Raw genomic sequence first — 17,664 nt, forward strand, 5'->3', positions numbered from 1 at the left:
TCTCTATCTATCGATCCATGTCTCAACATGAAATGCATGTATGTCTTCCAATATTTAGAATAATGTTTAGGATAACAATCACCTAAACATTAAACTAAATGAGAAACTATAAATTGAAGCAAAGTAAACTCTATATGTATATGTGAATGAAATATGAGACAGGTTGTCTAGAAATCCTGTAAGAAGTTGTTTGTGGTGGTACAAACTTTCGAAAATCCATGTTAGAGAACTTATAATGGACTTTGATCACCTTGCAAATTAATCTACTCCATCTGAATTTTCAAGAGATTGTGAGGATTTGCCTTTGGTAGGATATTAAAACTGCACCACCTGATTTGGTGCAAATGGTAGAACAGCTACTTTGTGTTTTGGTATAGTGGGGAGAAAGAAAAAAGATCTTAAGCCTTGTATCATAGTTCCTCCTTGCATGATTTACTTTCTTTTCCTAATTGTAGTTCATATGTTGTGGTTGTTGATGTTTAATCTTAGCATGCAATATTAGCATGATGATTAATCTTCATGTGATGTTAAAGGAAATATGTTCCCAATTACATGAAGTCCATATTCTTTCTCTATAGAACAACGTTCTTCTCTTCTCTTATAGTTTGATTTTTTTTATTATATATATATAAAGGATAAATGACACCTTGAAAACATATATCAAATGATGCTTTGAACCTTAACTTTTGATAAGTAAATTTGGTATATCATCATCATCATCATCATCATCAGACACATATTTAAAATAATTTTTTTAGATCGAATTAGTATATGATTGAGAGCAGAAGAATGTGGTATTGGTTTGTGTGTTTGGTTCTAAGGTCTACAGCAATCTAAGGTTCTAAGGTCTACTTTAATTAAGAAATAGATACATCTGCATTGCTTATTCAGTAAATACAGAAATATTTGTTTAGAGGAAATTAAGGTCCAACCAAAGACTGATTCATCTACATGGAGAAATAGATGAATCACTGATTCAGCTGTAATTACGGAGCATAAAAGCCATAACTCCAACCAAAGCCATAGTCCTAAAAGCCATAACCCACCCCATTCGGATTCCAATTCCAATCGTGGTCACCTCTACGCTTATTATTTATCTGTGAATCAATCTGCTATCCGTATGATTAGACAAATGCCATGGAAAATTTTTCTATGACAAATATAATATCCACATGGGAATTCAGAGGTGGATTTCAGTGCAGGAAAGAATCAGAAACATCCCCACTCCCATGTCCTAACTCCTATCACCGCAGCATCTGTCATCAGTCAAATGTGGCCGGAAGAACAAGTTCTTGGCGTTCGGATAACTACCATGCATATTGTTTAATAAACCTCCCCAGACGACAGACATCATTAAGTTCGTCGATCACCATATCTTTCACAAAATGGTGACCGTCACAAAGGTGTCTAATGGCGTTCACGCTATTGTGAATGCTATGAACCAAGTATTGACAACCACAAAACACGCTCATGGATGGCAGATTACAATGTAAGGAGAATGACGAAGAAGAGGCCACAGATAGCATTGACAACCATAATAGTTCCATAGAAATGAAATCAACTCACTGCATCGTTCCGATTAAATAACAAGTCTAAAACAAAAACCCAGTGGATCAGATAAGTTGAGTTCAGCAATAAAAACTCCAAACATCATAAGTTCTGCATTTTACAGGCTTCGCCTCATAGAAGGGCATCTTTAGCGGTACTGCACAAGGCAAAAAAAAAAAAGTTTAGTGAAGGTCAATAAAAGAAAATGCGTATCATTATATCATTGTAACACCATAAATGCATCTTTGAAAAAGAAGCAAAAGACTAACCTAAGTCTCCTAGCAGCACAAGTGTCAAAAAATAGAACCACTAACTACATAAGAACTACCATTTTAAACATGACATCAAACTTCAAATAACCACATAAGCAACCAAAAGAGAAATAACATAATTTATCACCATCTATAAGCATGGCTCAATTCAAGTGGACGAACAGAGCAGCAACCTTTGGATATACAGGTTACTTCAGTAAAGATGGATAACTTAATACGAGTAAAAATAGCACCACTATTACTTCCATCGTCATCATGCGATATCAGGCTTGCATACAACAAGGCAAACAAAGAGCAGAACACATGATCTTACGGTTGCTACACTCAAGCATGTAGCATTTGTACATTCCTAACACCTTTATGTTCCCTCCAAAATACAACCACAACAGCATCTTGGAAGACATGAAAAAGGACAGATCATTTTATAGAGCAGAGCTCCCAATTCAAGCACAGAAAGGCAAAAAAAATAAACAACAATCAGCACAACCAGAAAAAAAAATAGTAACTTAAACTCGATATCTAAAAATTGAAGAAAAAAACTAACAGTCAATGTAAACAAGAATAGAAGATTGAGTTCCTATGAGAACAACAGCATTACCAAGGAGGGAGAACAAAAAACAGCAGCAGCAGTAAATCATAATCTGTTGTTTCAAATGATTCTCATTGATAGAGAATAGTCTTATAGAAACCTCTACAGAGATTAAATATAAAATCAAATAAAAGATCAGCAAAAGGATATAACATATGGATACAAGTATCTATCTATAGCTCTATATACTTTTGACACCTATCTAATAGATCATATATCAAAAAGGCCCTATTACTTCATTGCCCACCCCGCAACCAAACTATCAAAATTTAGGATAAAGTAGATAATATGAGACAACTCTATGACATAATATTTATTATAAACGTTCAACACCATTTTTGTTTTGAAGGAAGTTATATATAGATAAATGTCCTCCTCCAATAAACTCAAACACTCAGGAAATGGCAATTTCATACACCAATTAACCAAAGCATTCAGAAAGGACAAAATACATTCAAAATCTTTAAACCAAGTGCATGCTCTGAGCAACTGAGAGTTAAAGCATCAAACTACCTTGATGAAGCCAATTTCCTTGGCATTGCTGCGGAAGCACTGTCTGCAACACATAAGTCCATACTTCCTAATCAGTCCATGCGGGTTCCCACAAACTCGGCTAGAGAAGAAAGGAAAAAAAATAAGATGATATCAAAAGCGGTACAAGGCAATAACTTAGACATAACGATGCACATTTTTTATGCGATCTTTAAAGAAACAGAACTGCGTTCTACAAGTACACAGTTGACTGGAGTTGTCTTCTCGAGCACAAAGATGTATGGAAAATACAAGGTTCAGTTGAATCATACTATTTCATCTCTAAACAGTTCGCTTATGTATGTTAATTTTATTTTCTTCACGTAAATTTGGAATATGACAACAAAAGATTAGTATTCCAGAACAACGATGATATGACATCAACCATCCACAAAATCTCCCATAAACACAATACATATCGATCAGATTCGTAAGGAAGAAGCTAAATATGCAAAATGTTACACAAGAACCACGAAGACGTGATCAAACTCCTTATGACAAAAGAGAAAAGACCAAACTATATATTTCCTTTGAAAGTTTTCATTTTTAGCGAATCAATTCGACAAAAAATATCGAATCCGGGGAAGAACAACAGAGACCGTTGCAAGGTGCGAACACTTAAAGACTCACGAAATCATTCAGCGAGATAAAAGGAACACTGATTCTGAAGCAGAAACCGAAATAATGCTCACCAAACTCGGGATCCCGGTCCGTAGTTCTTCGGATGCGAGTTCCAGACGTTCGAGTGCCCCATCCCTCTCGTCGCGCCGCTCTATCGCTCGAACGCCCCAAACCCTAATCTTTCGCCAAGAAAGGATGCAAGCGCACGAATCGTTTCATTATATGCCCACTAAAAACCCCAACCTTGACCGAGTCCAAAACAGACGCCAGCGATCCGCCGTCGGTTTCCCACTCTATCAATCTTGCCCGTGCTTTTCTGATCAGACGGTTGAACTTTCGCATTTCCAAATAAGATCACCCCGTCGAGTTTATAATTTCTTTATTTTTATCCTCTCGTTGTTTTTATACATTTTCTTTTTTATATTTCTTCTTATATATATATATATATATATATATATATATATATATTGAGAAAGAGATTTCTTTCTATCAGACACTTCAATGATATATTTAAATACGATATACAAATAGGATTAGAATATATAGAAAATACAGATTAATTAAGGATTAAAATATGTATGGCTACACTTAAACGTACTATTAATTCATATATCTCTCTATCTTCATGATCTTTTATCACCATTAATCATCAACAAAAGTCGTCTCCTCAATTGAAGAGAGCACAGTCGCGGCGGATGTTGCCGTTGGCTCCGGTCTTGACGCCGACACGGCCGAGCTTGGTGATGGCAGCCACGAACGCCCGGTCGAAGGCCGCAACGCTCTGCGCCCACGAGTCCACCACCGGGCGGGTCCGGGCGTCGGTGAAGAGCACCTGGTCCGAGGTGAAAAGCCCCATGCCCTGCTGCAGGTTCTTGTAGTACTGGTTGTCGAACGCTCGCGGCGTGACGGGGTCCATGTTGACGGCCACCCGCGGGTCCACGTCTCTGGGGCACATGGCCTGGAGCTGAGCCGCGTACGCCCTGTTCAGAGTCGGATCCACTGGTTTCTGCTGGCTGAAGTCGTAGATGCGGCTGGCGAAACTGCTGCAGTGGGAGAACCCGAGCGTGTGTGCCGCTGCCATAGAAGCGTAGACACGAAAGCTAATTTGATGGCCAGAAGAGAATGCAGCAATGCCAAGACATCAATTCATTTCTCTCACTCGGAATCTAACTTTTCGAGTAAAAGCATCGATCCTTTTTCTTATTCCACAGGTCGTGTCTCCACATCGTTAAATTGCAAGCATGTGAGGAGCCACGCAGGAAAGAAAAGCAAAAGGTTCTACAATTATTGGTCGATGATTGATGACGAGCTGGTGACTATACCTGACAGAGCGATCATATCCGACTGCGAGAGGCCGTTTGCCGCAAACAAAGAGGTAAGCTGGTTGAGGTTGAAGCCGGGCTGCGGTAACTTCCCGGTCACGCTTGCCGCCGTCGACGTCAACCCATCCATTCTTCCCAATTCCACAGCGTACGACGGCCCGCCGGCCTGGTTATAACATGCCCATGAATTAGAGAGGCAAAAGACTGTAAAGCTGACTGCCCGATGGTCAAGAGTCACAAAGGAGCTGACCAGAGCTATAACATCTCGAGCCGCGATGGCAAGGATGTCAGCGCACGACACCCTATTCCGGCACTGAGCCACCGCGTCGATGGCCGCTTTGGCTTTGATGACCGTGTCGAATCCATCCCCGGCGAGGGAGATGTTGTCAGGGTGGTCCTTCTCAGCCGTGTTATTCCCCGTAGACGCCACTATCACCGACGCGTCACAACCCTGCAAGGTTGACCGCACCAGAAGCTCAGCGATCTAAATAACTCAAACAGAAAGCTCGACGCTCTGCAGCGCGCGCGACAGCACATCCGGCTTCACCTCGACGAAGCAGTCATGGAAGAAGAGGCGGAGGGTGGCAGGGACGGTGACGAAGGTCTGTCTGAACTTGGCGGTGACGGCGTCGCGCACGATGCTCTCGACGTTGGGGCAGATGTTGGCGTAGTAGTTCTGCCGCAGCTGAGCATTGGCGAAGCGAGGAATTTGGCAGAGAACAAGGACCGCAGCCGCTGCTATGAGGACTAACTTAGCGTGTGCCATCTGCTGCTGCTAATGAAAGAATCGAGTGGCTTCGAAGAAGCAGTAAGAAAGGGGAACAGTTGTTTAAAGAGAGTCGGCATTGGATTCTTCCTGTTGGATGTACTCGAGCTCGATAACAAGATGAAATGAGAGAAAGCGAGAGAGCCCAATTTGCCCGAGAAGTGGTCGGCCCCATAACATAAGGGAGCAATGGCAAAACGAGGAGAACGTGGCTTACATTGTGCAAGAAGGACATGAAGAGAAAGGGAGGGAAGGAGACGGAGGAGACGAAGGAGGTAAAAGAAAGGCGGCGGCTTGGTCGTGAGATGGTCCAAACCGGGCCGGACGTCTAAAATAGCCCAATAACGGAAACCATTGGCCCGTGTCAGTCCACGACCATAATGAATACAATCTCAGCCCATAGGTAATCATCCGAATCAACACTTCAAAATGCCTTTAAGAGTCGTCACCTTCATTCAATACGAATAAAGATATGCCCCAGCTGAACCCAAGAGAAGCTGGCAGAGGCAAAATGCCTTCGAGCACATCGCTGATGCAGAACTCTCGTCGGCTTCTGCAACACTTCAAGTCAGTGCAGATTACCACTCCCATCAGTAGTGCTCAGTTGGCGCACGCCATCAAAGACTCCGAGACGAACAATCTGCCAAAGCTTTGGTCAAAGCAGCAGTTTTCTGCAGGGAAATTGGGTACGTCGGCCACCCATCCCCATCCAAGATAACAAGTGGAATCAACCCTATCTGTTGTTCCAAGCCATTGAAAGGATATAAAGGTTCGGTTTATTTTGTCCAAGGAAATCTCCACATGTCCATGCATTGTGGGTGCTCGAAAGCTTTCCAATTCCTCCTCAATATGCCTTGTGACCATCACATCTGCCAACTAAATGGCCATGGCAGCCGCCCGAAAGCCACTTGTAGAATCAAACAATGGCTGTCCCCTTATTCCCTCAAAGAGGTAAAAAAAGGTGGAATAAAAGATAAGACGTGTTCTATCCTCCCCACGTCCCACTATCTATTGTATATTAATTAGAACCCCTCGAATGCTACAAGACTATATGAGGCATTCAAGTTGTAGAACGATCATATGATGTATTTCATTCGTCTATCGTATGTTTTGAATCGTTTTCATATGTCACAACTACTATATTGTACAACATCAAACGTCTCGGTCGTCTCAATATCGTGTAATCTCGAACGTCACAGGTTGAACGAGGATCTCCACTCGTCGCTTGTCAGTGGTATCTTCAACATTTCCTACTTTGATTTCTAACATCTAACTTTAGGGTTCTCATATTCTATGTGGTGACAGAGGCTGGCCCTCCACCCACTTGTAACGAGGGAAAAAGAGCTTGCGTGACGACAAGCAGCAGATGTATCAGCCCACTCTCAATGCATATTGGACTGTCTCAGTCTCCAAGAAGACCTCAACTTTAGCTTTGTATATTTCTGCAACTTGAACGAGTCTTTTCCATCCGCAAGCGGCACACAAAGTAGAGCTGACGTCCAAACGCACCCACCGTCTTCATGGGGTGCAATGAATGGACGCGATCTACCACAATGCACACTGGTACAACAATGTACACAGTCTCCTTCAGATACTCCCGTGTATGACGCCGGGGAAAGAGACAACCATAAAGTATTCTTATGCGTCTAAAAGAGACTCTTAAAGTAGTATGTAGCATTCTCTGCATACCTTACATCAAAATCATTGTAGCATTCTCTTTTCTGAAGTATTACCTTTTCTTTGACTTCAGTTCAGGTATACTGAGAATGAGATCTCTGTCAGCCATGGATTTAAAGTAGCATGCAGTTGGTTGTACGTGAAGCTCCAACATATACTGAAATGATCTCACTAAGAATACATGATAATATGTGAAAGCCACTATGAGATGTTGATGATGTGATACTATGTGAATAAGAGACGGCAAGCATCACAGCCACCGGTGCTGCAGTTGTCATCAAGCTGTGTATATGTCGTGTTTACTGGTGTCAGTGCATCTCCTGGTATTCATCAACACATAAATCTGATTAATAGAATTCGGATTACAGCAAGTGCGTGCATTTCAGTGACCTTCGTGACCCTTTCATTCCATCAAGCAGCACAATCAATCATCCTCATGATGACCACCAGAATATCTCCATCACTGTCACCTCCAAAGTTGTCTTCTCGGGTCGAGGAGGAATTGGTGGCAATGAACCCCACTAGGCTAAGGTGATAATGTTTCTACTCGTAATTTCCTGCCTTGTCATATCCAAGAAACTTAGGCCCTTAACTATCAAGAGACACTTTGTTTTGACCTGATCCCCGGTCTTCATTAGGCAAATGAAAGCAAGAGCTGCTGCTGCTTTCTTCCATGATTGAGCTAATTCATGCTTGCATGTATGCTTCCTGGTTCCTGCTTTACTCTCCACCCAGAGAAGATGCCTGGGTCCAATACGCAAAGTTATCTGTGGGACCCATCGGTGCTATTCCCAGCCCGGCAACGCGTGCTTCCTCGTGGGCCCATCCTGTCGCTGCCGCCCTCTGGGCCCACAGAACAAAACACAAAAGGGGATTAGTGAGATGAGGAAAGGATACAGTAATACATTGCACCGAGGGGAACAAGACGAAGAGTTCATCCACATGACCCCCCACCCCCTTCCCGCGCCCCCCACTCGCGGTGGCCGCAACCCAACATCCCCATCTCTACATCTCTATCACAATCTACTGTGTTCATAGCTTTTTCTTTGGAGTCTTGTAGTTCCCAGATGCTCTGTCCGTATCCACCCGCTCTGCAATTGGATTGTTTAGAGAGAGAGCCTCTGTCAGTACAACAAGGACAAAACAAGAGAAATATAGCCTTTTGTATCATTAGGGCAATAATGCACACCTCCTCATAAGTCGTCCCTTGTTCCAAGTGATGCTTACTAGGTTGGTTGGAGCTTGATCCAAGGCCTGTGCTTGCAGATCCATATGCAGCAGCCAGTGGCAGCCCTTTCTCTGGTTAATTAACCTGCCATGGCCAGACTCTGATCCTGTTTCCAGGCAACGCTAAACACAAGTATGCATTGTGACACCAATGTGGGATTCTTTCATCTAGATCTTATCCTATTGGAATCAGTTCAAGGATCACACACTGAACATGTACTGAGGACTGTCTCCTGATGATTGAAGTTACCAAGTACATGGTCGGATCCACTGGAATTGCATTAAGATGTCGCAGTACTTGCTTGATGCAACACATGATATGATCGACTACTAATATGTTCTTAGCTCACCCACCACAGACAGATCCAGCTAATGGCTGTAGTAATCTCAGCCGACAACACAATTATATACGCCATGTGCTACTAATCACTGTATCTAATCACCTTACATTATGGCTTAGTGCTTAATCTACTATGAACATGTAGATCTTGGTCAAGTCATAAAAGAAAATGTAGATCTGTACAAAGACCTATTGTCTTGTTTGTTCACCAAATCATCACAGGACATGTCGGTATAGAAATGTATTGAGGGACATGTAGGTATCCAGAGAATAATACATGCATTGAGACACCTTGTAATGATCATAAAATCCTAAGGCAACACATGTGATCTACGATGGGAGGTATAGCTGTCTGTCCAATGATTCTTGTGAAGTAGTGCTCCATAATTTTGAGAAATAGTATGTAGAATGAGTGGGTCTTCTTATTCTAATGCTATCCTTTGTTGGTACTGTCTTGGGCATCTTTCACCTTCATATAATTGAGCTGCACTGGCGAAAGACTGGGATTTGTTTGGCATGCCTTCAACCCATTGAAATACTCTGGTGAGAGAGCCTGTGGAGAGGATCTTAAATTCCGCAGGTTGGGTGTATGGAGATGGTTTGGTAGGTATAACTAAGCACATATGCCCTGTTATGACAGAAGAGGAGCGTCTTCCCTCAGGCTGCAGTTTCTAGCAAAAGAATTGAGCTGCTAGCAGATCTCCGGTGAGGATTCCCTCTTCCCTTATTCATTTGTATGTTTCTGTCACAAATCATAAGATTCTTTTGAGAGTTCATCTTGTTTCACTTCTTATCCCATCCTAATCTGCATTCTAGCAATTTTGCGTGAAGGTCTCATGTTCTCGATTGCTTCCTCTGTCATAATTTCGAGGTTGTCAATTAGTATGGAGATCATGAGACAGTCGTCCACATCCTTTACATGATCATAAAGCATGTGATGCTCTCCTGTGGCCTTCAGCTTACAGAAGACAGAATGGATGTATAAGATCAAAGCAGTTTCCTTGTTTATTAAGCCTCCATCGTAATTGACAGTGAGTTTAACTTCAACAGATCATTCATCCCACAACAACACACCGCAGAGGGCCAATGGGGAGATACATGAATCAGTATGACAAAGAGTACTTGAAGATGGCCATCATGAAGCAGGAAGCCACCTTCAGACAACAGGTACCTTCTTCTTCTTCTGCTTACAACTCCGTCGAATCAGGATGAAGTTACTGGAGATTCTGAGTTTTTTTCCGCTGCCCGGTCCAGGTGCATGAACTCCACCATTTGTACCATGTTCAGCAGCTGCTGATGAGGGAGATGAACAACACCAACAAGACGGATGCGCATAACCGGACACCTGATCTGAAGCTGCCGGCAGGGGAATTCAGTGGGAAGAAAGATAGAAACGTGAGTACGACGGTGGAGGCTTACCGAGAGAGCGACTTGGAGCTGACGCTTGCAACTGGAAGCAGCGCCCGAGGAAAAAGGAAAGAGACATCATCGACTTCAGATTCTGGATCAAGCTTTTCTTCATCCTCGACGCAGTCTGGTGGTACCAAACGAAGCAGCAACGGATCTGGGCAGTGTCCGGTCCGGGATATGAGATTCCAACATGGGATCGAGGAACGAATGAGGGAGGATGGGATAAAGCAGCCTCCTTGGTTCTCTCGATGCTTGAGCCTCAACATGGCATGACTGCCTCTGTGAATTGTAATGAGATGTAATTGTAGTTATCGGAAGACAACGAATTTAGATGAGCAGAGAACTCGTATAAGAAGGAAAGGCAAACAACCTTGCGCAGCTTAAACTAACACATGCTTGAAGCAAGTTGGTACTTTTTGGTAGTCATTGACATTGTTGTCTATGTGATGCTCTTAGCGTTGTTCGTTTGATCATTACTAGATGATGCAAGCCCTTTCAACCTCTCGTCTTGTTGATATCATTCACACTATGGTTTGCGATGTCAAAAGATATATCTTTGGTTTGGGTTGGTATGTTTCAGATATTGTGTAGCTCAGTGGAATGTACAAAGTCAAATGACGATAGAGGGGTCAGTTGCTGCCAATGGCCCGATCTGAGTGGGAAGATATGTCGCATGCGAGGCTGCATGCACTTTGTTCTCTGTTTCATGAATTATTCTGACCGCCAAATATACGAATAAGGCCAGCCTTCTATAGAGTAATTTGTTCTCTGAAAGATCATCACACAATTGACAGGAAAAGCCATCTTAGACAGGCCAGCCTTCTATAGAGTAATTTGTTCTCTGAAAGATCAGCACACAATTGACAGGAAAAGCCATCTTAGACATATGTATGGATTTTATTTCAATAGTAAGGATATTGATGCCGCCTAAAGATGCACCAGTATTACAATAATCAAAACCATTTCTTTAGAGAAACAACTGAATAATCTTTGACATCACTATTTAAACAACGGACAACAGTTTGCAATTTCAACCAGTTCAGGTTAAAGATAATAACAGTGATAACTGAGCCTCTTTGAAATCTCTTCGCCCCTATTTTCAACTTGAATTCATAATCCTAAAGAACAGCAAATTCTGATAGGAGTTTGCCACTTAATTCTTCTGAATGCTTACTTTCTGCAGGCTTGCCATGTATGTGAGGTATATTGTCCAAAGGAAAGAGAATGAATTGCATACCAAGGGCTGAAAAGGCAGTGAATTGCATTATTGTATCAGTGGAAGATGTATTTCAAGACTATGCATGATAGTTAAAGTAGACAAGAATATATGTACCTGTAAAAGAACAGGGACAAATTTAAATGTGATGAAATCACAGAAAGGCCAGTACATAAATCCTCTTTTAACCGTAGGAAACATGTCTCTCTTTAACCTGGCAATTATCTCACCCCTGGTTTCACCTGATGTCAAAAACATATCAGAAAAAGAGCAACAACACGTAAGACTGGTATTTCTAATTTGTTTAAAAGAGTCAGATCCACATCGGCTTGTATTAGATTAAATAGTATTGTTAATTTCTTCAGAGATTAATTGAATTTACAAAAGGAATATGAATAGACTGAGAAAAGTTACCATACTGTCGGAGGAAACATCAGCCCAGCAAAAAAGCAGATGTAACTTGATTAAGCATTAAATTGCAAGTTAAAAGCTATAATACAGATAAGCAATTCAAGCTCCAACAACGACGACCTATCAATTTGTCCAGCAACACTAGACAGGATTAGTAGACAACTTATAAAACTGAGACTATTTTGAAACAAAGCAATAGCATCAGGTTTGATTTACATGACCTATATGAAATTAAATTCAAAATTAGTTCTTGGGTTGCTTCAAATATGAAAAGGATTTACCCTGTCACCACAACTTCACAAGTAATTGGCATGATGAACCTTGGGACAGTGATTTAAAAAGCGCTAGGCGTCAAAAGGCGCCAAGGTCCAAAAACGCCCGAGGAGCTCACCCGAACGAAGAATAGCGCTAAAATATAAAAATATATAATATAATTAATAAATATAATTATTTAAATAAAAAATACTATTAAATTAAGAAAATCGAGTACAAAATCACAATAAATAAATAAATCATAATAGTATTTTTTTAAAATAAAAAATATACTACTAAATAAATAAAAATTAATAGTATTAAAATCAAAATAATATATTATTAATTTAATAAAAAAATACTATTATTAGTATACTGTTAACAGTATAGTGAGAAGAGTGTGAGAAGACTGAGGCTGTTGAGGCAACGACAACGGTAGGAGGCGACAACCGTAGCTAGAGCGGGAGCGGCGAGCGACGGCGACAGCGGGAGTAGGAGCGAGAGCTGCGAGCGACAGCGAAAGCGGCGAGCAACGATTGTGGCAGCGGTGAGCAGCGATTGTGTCAATGGCGAGTAGCGATAGTAGCGACGAGCAACGACAGTGGCAGCGGTGGCAAAGAGCAGCGATAGCGGAGAAGAAATCTTGGTGGCAAAATCGTGAGTGTTAGGGTTGGGGAAGTCGGGGAAATCGCGAGAGGGAGCCTGATATCAGTGATTTAGTTGGTTCGATTGAACCAACTAAAGCACCGGAGACCAACCAGACCTAAAAGTCTGGTTCGGTCGCTTGGTTTAACCTAGGCGTTCGCCCGAAGCGCCCGACGCCTGGGCTCGGGCGAGCGCCTCTTCGAAGCGAGGCACCTGGACATGAAGCGAGGCGCTCAGGCCTTGCCTCACCTCGCTCGAGCGCCTAGGTGAGCGCCCGAGCGCCTATTGAAATCACTGCCTTGGAAAAGAAACTTTTGCATCATTTTCCATCAGAGAAAAAATTTACATCTTCTACTTCATAGTTCATATCTATGGGAATGATAAAGCAGCCATATAAGAAGAATAAACATACATGCAATAACACCAATAGTCTTTTTGCAATATTAATGCCTATATTTTCATGATCTGAATATTAGTGCTTTGTTATTCTAATTTGATCTAGTGACATCCCAGGATATAACAAAGGCTAATCCCTGCTTAATCTCTCATGATGCTATGCGTAAGTTTATTAGGAAGAAATTTACCTATATGAAGCTAACTTCATAGTTTGAGGGTGAACCTTGATATAGTGATAAGTTTGTCCCTTTTGCAATCTGGTTGACCAGGGGTTGAGTCATGGAAACCACCTCTTTATTCATAGGGATAAGACTGTGAACATGAACTCTCCCTTAACCCTGAATTGGGGGGAGCTTTGTCTTAACTTTATAATCTAATTTAACTTGTTCATCCAGTTGCTAATTTAAGGTCTGGTTAAATCTTCATCGAAAGCCAAAAACATCCAAAAACACAAAAGGCATATTGGTTTACTACCGGAGTAATTTAGCTATAATTAAGAAGCCAGTTACAAAAAAAAGTTTAGATAAAAAACCATGAGATGTTCACTTCAGCAAAATAAGGATAAATATGAAGACAAAAAATTGTAGCGACAAATCTTTAGATAATATCATGATTAAGCTATTAACAATGATTAGAAAACATGATGATAAAGACAAAGCATAATGTTATGTTGACACTATGTGAAAATAGTGCCAATACCTTGTAGCACTGCATTTACTGAGAAGAATGCAGCAGTCATCAAAGGACCATAAGTAGTTTGACCAAGAAGCATCTTCTTCAAAGTGGTGATCATATCTTGTTTTGGTAGAATTCTTGCAACAAAATTGTACCAGAAATGCAAAGAAGGTCCAAGAATTATCATCCCATAACCAGCCATACGCAGAGTTCTAACCAAATCAAGGTTGTCAGGAGAAGTGAGTGTGGTGATCTGCGAAGTTAGTCAAAAGTTAGGAAAAGTTCTGTGAGATCGACTTGTACTACTTCAATATTGGAATTCAAGAAAATCTGACAACTATAAGACAAACCAAAAAAGAAACCTACTCAGAGAAAATTTGCCATATATACTCTAGTGTTTTTTCATTCTTTTAGAATACCACCGAGTATAGACATAAAAGTAATGTTGTAATTTACAAGACATTTATTAAGTACTGATAAACCATGAAATTAGTTGCAAAAGTCAGATGCTTGAAAATTTTCTATTTGTGTCATCCTTATACATCACTTCTTGCTAATTTTCTAGTAGCTTGCAAATCTTCATGCACCTTTGCACTCTCTCAGCATCCTTATTGCTTTTGGAAAATTTTCCAATCAAGCTTTGCATGTTCATTCCAGTCATACCCAGTTTGATATAGATTAAGGTCTCTTTTTGTGTTCATACTTCCTAAAGAAAACAGGTAAAATTCAGAAAGAGTATCACTAAATAAAATTTGTGGCAAGATTTGGTTCTTCGTCATGCCAAACTTGGTTCATATTCAAGCATGGATGAATATGTTTTATGTGACAATTTATACAAACACCGCCGTACAGCTATCTGCACCCAGAATGGTTGTAAAAAATTTTACTTTTTGTTGATTTTGTTATATGAAAAACTTCCAAAGTCCAACATGGACTACAAAATAAATGAAGGAAAAGTTTATTCCAATTATCAGATCAAACACTCTAATGTTTTGCAGCAACTTTCTCATTAGTGCAATAACCTATGGTACATTGTGCTCTGCTACCACATTAGATAAAATGCAACTGAGAAAAGAAAAGCAAACATTTCCAGTGATGTGGCAGAACAATCATCTACGCACCTATATGCCATCCATCCATTATTTCAGTAAGAAGCAACCCAACACTATTCAGGCCTTATTTCTCCATAGACCCTGGGTCAGTTCTAGTCAGAGGTACATCTAATTAAGAACCAAATAATATACCCTTGTTCTGTTATCAAACGTGATTTTTCCTTGTCATTTTCTTATTTCCCATGAAATTTGACCAATAGAAAATTATCACCACATGTAAACTTCAAACAGACTAATGATAGTCAATAGTAAATTTCACCTTGTCAATCAGCACTATGATTCATCAATCCACAAATTTGGCAGCTTTATTTAAGCTGTATATTTCAGAGCATAATTCATGGTATAGTAGCAAAGCTCAAAATAGCTGCAGTCAGGTTAATACTTTGAAGAAGCAACCTAAAAAAATCAAGTCATGAACTTGGAAGAATCCAGCTATATGCACACAGAATTCAAATATCAAAACAGATTTCAGCAACAGAAGATAAAGAAGACACTTCTCGCTTTATGTGCAATTATGGGTTTTAGGCAAGTTTATAGCATCTTAGATGATGATTCTCCTTCGATCTTATCCCCAACTATTGCTACCTCTGGCTTCAAAGGATTCAATACTTTGTTGTCTGACTTTCCTCATAATATCAGTGCTCCATCTCAACATTTTAAATATCAGCAGCACAAAGAATTTTAATATGGTTTTTGGCTGAACAAATAAAAAAGTTAACTAGCTATAGTATGAAATAGTGGGACAGGCACAGCATGGTTGAGAATGAAACCATGGTTAAGCCATAAGAAATAGAATATAATAACCTTCTTAATATTTTCTTTTCTTACTAGCACTTTTGTTAGTACATAAAGCATGTTTGATAATACAAGTTCTCTTACAAACTTGCCAATTAATTAATGGCAGCCTAGAGATGCATAACTCCTAGACCACATCAAAAGTCTGTCGCCACTTAGCTATACCATTCTTGTTTGATAGCACTATACTGTTCAGAACTTTTCTTCATGAAACTTACATGGATATATCAAATGGTTTTACTTCTTCTGGTTCTTAACAAAATATTACAACGAAACTTATGTTTTCGTTTCTTTTTCTTTTTTGATGCTTTCATTTCATACACATTATGAAATTCACATTCAATATAGACTAACTTGCTCCTACTTATTTAGAAAAAAATTAGTTCTATATTTTGGTTTCAATGCTCTAATTGGAATTTGATCTATTTTGTTATCATTGGTAAAACTAGTGCTAGTGGCAAATTGTACATATACAACGTCAAACATCATCCTGAGTATGGACTATAATTTTATTCAAAATTTATCCACAATTATTGCAGATTGTTAAAAGTTCCTGCTTAAGATATCTCACTCATTGTTTTAACACTAGTAATTGCTACATCATTAATCACATCGACGATCTTTCATCAGATCAATAAAAAGCAAGTCTAAATTAAGCTCTTTTAGCTATAAACTTCTGCTACGTATAAGAATGAGAGATAAGAACCTTCTACTTGTATGTTGCTTAATCTTAAAAATAGAATCCAGACCTTTTCTGAAGCCTTTCTATCACAGAAATACACAAAGGCCTGATCATTATCTACTTTCTTCCAGTGTTTTCTATTAAGTGATAAGCAATCTGTTAACACAGTTGACAACTCATGATCTTCACATGAATGATCTAATGTAAAGACATCAACAAACAAAGGCTTGCATAGTATTCAGCGTCTAAGGCACATAAACCGCTGAAAGAGATAAAAATACACATAAAATAGTCGATCCTTGTTAGCTATTACATAAAGAAACTAGGCCCTAAAATCTTAAGGAGACATATTCTTTGCCAACCCCACCAGCCAATGGAGCCCAATATTAACAACCACTCAGTGCATTGCACTATTCAGTTTCCCCAGGGACATTGATAATAGAAAAACCTAATCTGTAACATGCCGAATCAATTGCAACAAGCAAATCACCAATAAGAAAAAGGCAAAATTTCTGCGAAAACGGATACAAAATGGAGGGCAGGCCGACAAAAGAACCTGAGAGGAGATGTCAGCGGCGGCGAAAATGGCTGCGGCGGTGAGGCTCTTGGTGAGAACCGGGCGCGATTCGATCATGCCTAGGTACCAACCTACGAACCCGTTCCGAAGAAAAGAAGAAGTTGACGCCGAAGAAGCAGCGGCGACGGTGGAAGCGGAGGGATGAGAAAGGAGGAAAGAAACAGTGGGGGAGACCCGCAAGGACGATTTCCTGGGCTTGTATGACAAGGGGTAGGATCGTACGTACGCCCTCGCGTGCGACATTGAGGGCTTGGAGAGGTCGCCTGAGGGCGGAGCCCGAAGATGGTGGACCAGGAGGCGGTGCGCACTCCGGCCGCCGTTGTTTAAGAAGAGGCCGCTCATATCGCTTCGCCTTCTTCTTCTCCTCTTGCTTTCTTTGTTCTGCGGCCTTCGCCAATCTCTACAGTTTCATAGCCTATACGCTCGCCCGCTCGCCTCTTTTTTATCACGGGAAGGCAGGAAGCGAGGCGAGCAAAAAGGAGGAGCGAGTCGCGTGTGGTACGGCCGCCCTGTAACGACCTCGCGAGATCGTGATTGGCGCACGGGAGCTCCGTTTGAGAGGCTTTTGTTACTCCAACGAAGCAGCCCACTAAAAAAACC

General features: G+C 40.7%; 4 protein-coding genes and 1 long non-coding RNA gene across 5 annotated transcripts; 1 reads left to right on the forward strand and 4 right to left on the reverse strand.

The window, feature by feature from the left end:
- Positions 1 to 1,499: 1,499 nt before the first annotated feature.
- On the reverse strand, positions 1,500 to 3,792 carry LOC104000713 (small ribosomal subunit protein uS14). The gene is made up of 3 exons (XM_009422824.3): positions 3,633 to 3,792; positions 2,923 to 3,022; positions 1,500 to 1,705 (listed from the first exon to the last, which is right to left on the reverse strand). The coding sequence occupies exons 1-3, from the start codon at positions 3,692 to 3,694 to the stop codon at positions 1,697 to 1,699; spliced, it is 171 nt and encodes a 56-aa protein (XP_009421099.1). The 5' UTR covers positions 3,695 to 3,792; the 3' UTR covers positions 1,500 to 1,696.
- A 276-nt stretch (positions 3,793 to 4,068) lies between these two features.
- LOC135595526 (peroxidase 50-like) lies at positions 4,069 to 5,913 on the reverse strand. The gene is made up of 4 exons (XM_065086548.1): positions 5,431 to 5,913; positions 5,134 to 5,334; positions 4,884 to 5,049; positions 4,069 to 4,635 (listed from the first exon to the last, which is right to left on the reverse strand). Exons 1-4 carry the CDS (start codon positions 5,647 to 5,649, stop codon positions 4,229 to 4,231), a joined length of 993 nt encoding a protein of 330 aa, XP_064942620.1. The 5' UTR covers positions 5,650 to 5,913; the 3' UTR covers positions 4,069 to 4,228.
- A 3,303-nt stretch (positions 5,914 to 9,216) lies between these two features.
- On the forward strand, positions 9,217 to 10,729 carry LOC104000711 (uncharacterized). Its single transcript, XM_065086549.1, has 4 exons — positions 9,217 to 9,436; positions 9,534 to 9,598; positions 9,944 to 10,060; positions 10,148 to 10,729. Exons 3-4 carry the CDS (start codon positions 9,980 to 9,982, stop codon positions 10,574 to 10,576), a joined length of 510 nt encoding a protein of 169 aa, XP_064942621.1. The 5' UTR covers positions 9,217 to 9,436; positions 9,534 to 9,598; positions 9,944 to 9,979; the 3' UTR covers positions 10,577 to 10,729.
- LOC135595527 (uncharacterized) lies at positions 9,874 to 11,102 on the reverse strand. The gene is made up of 2 exons (XR_010480400.1): positions 10,674 to 11,102; positions 9,874 to 10,582 (listed from the first exon to the last, which is right to left on the reverse strand). It is a non-coding gene; the product is annotated as an uncharacterized LOC135595527 (long non-coding RNA).
- Positions 11,103 to 11,181: 79 nt separating this feature from the next.
- LOC104000710 (protein SYM1) lies at positions 11,182 to 17,598 on the reverse strand. The gene is made up of 4 exons (XM_009422819.3): positions 17,044 to 17,598; positions 13,923 to 14,151; positions 11,637 to 11,761; positions 11,182 to 11,546 (listed from the first exon to the last, which is right to left on the reverse strand). Exons 1-4 carry the CDS (start codon positions 17,404 to 17,406, stop codon positions 11,457 to 11,459), a joined length of 807 nt encoding a protein of 268 aa, XP_009421094.1. The 5' UTR covers positions 17,407 to 17,598; the 3' UTR covers positions 11,182 to 11,456.
- Between the last annotated feature and the right edge of the window lie 66 nt (positions 17,599 to 17,664).

This window comes from Musa acuminata, chromosome BXJ1-10 (genome assembly GCF_036884655.1).
Source record: "Musa acuminata AAA Group cultivar baxijiao chromosome BXJ1-10, Cavendish_Baxijiao_AAA, whole genome shotgun sequence".
In the NCBI taxonomy this organism is placed as follows: domain Eukaryota; kingdom Viridiplantae; phylum Streptophyta; class Magnoliopsida; order Zingiberales; family Musaceae; genus Musa; species Musa acuminata.

Coding starts and splice junctions, on each gene's coding strand:
- LOC104000713 (XM_009422824.3), bottom strand. CDS start 3,694: ATGGGGCACTCGAACGTCTGGAACTCGCATCCGAAGAACTACGGACCG. Junction 3,023..3,632: donor GGACCGGGATCCCGAGTTTG/GTGAGCATTATT, acceptor TTTCTTCTCTAG/CCGAGTTTGTGGGAACCCGC.
- LOC135595526 (XM_065086548.1), bottom strand. CDS start 5,649: ATGGCACACGCTAAGTTAGTCCTCATAGCAGCGGCTGCGGTCCTTGTT. Junction 5,335..5,430: donor TCCATGACTGCTTCGTCGAG/GTGAAGCCGGAT, acceptor TCAACCTTGCAG/GGTTGTGACGCGTCGGTGAT. Junction 5,050..5,133: donor CTCGAGATGTTATAGCTCTG/GTCAGCTCCTTT, acceptor TGTTATAACCAG/GCCGGCGGGCCGTCGTACGC.
- LOC104000711 (XM_065086549.1), top strand. CDS start 9,980: ATGGGGAGATACATGAATCAGTATGACAAAGAGTACTTGAAGATGGCC. Junction 10,061..10,147: donor AAGCCACCTTCAGACAACAG/GTACCTTCTTCT, acceptor TGCCCGGTCCAG/GTGCATGAACTCCACCATTT.
- LOC104000710 (XM_009422819.3), bottom strand. CDS start 17,406: ATGAGCGGCCTCTTCTTAAACAACGGCGGCCGGAGTGCGCACCGCCTC. Junction 14,152..17,043: donor CCGCTGACATCTCCTCTCAG/GTTCTTTTGTCG, acceptor CTAACTTCGCAG/ATCACCACACTCACTTCTCC. Junction 11,547..11,636: donor TTGTCCCTGTTCTTTTACAG/GTACATATATTC, acceptor CTGCCTTTTCAG/CCCTTGGTATGCAATTCATT.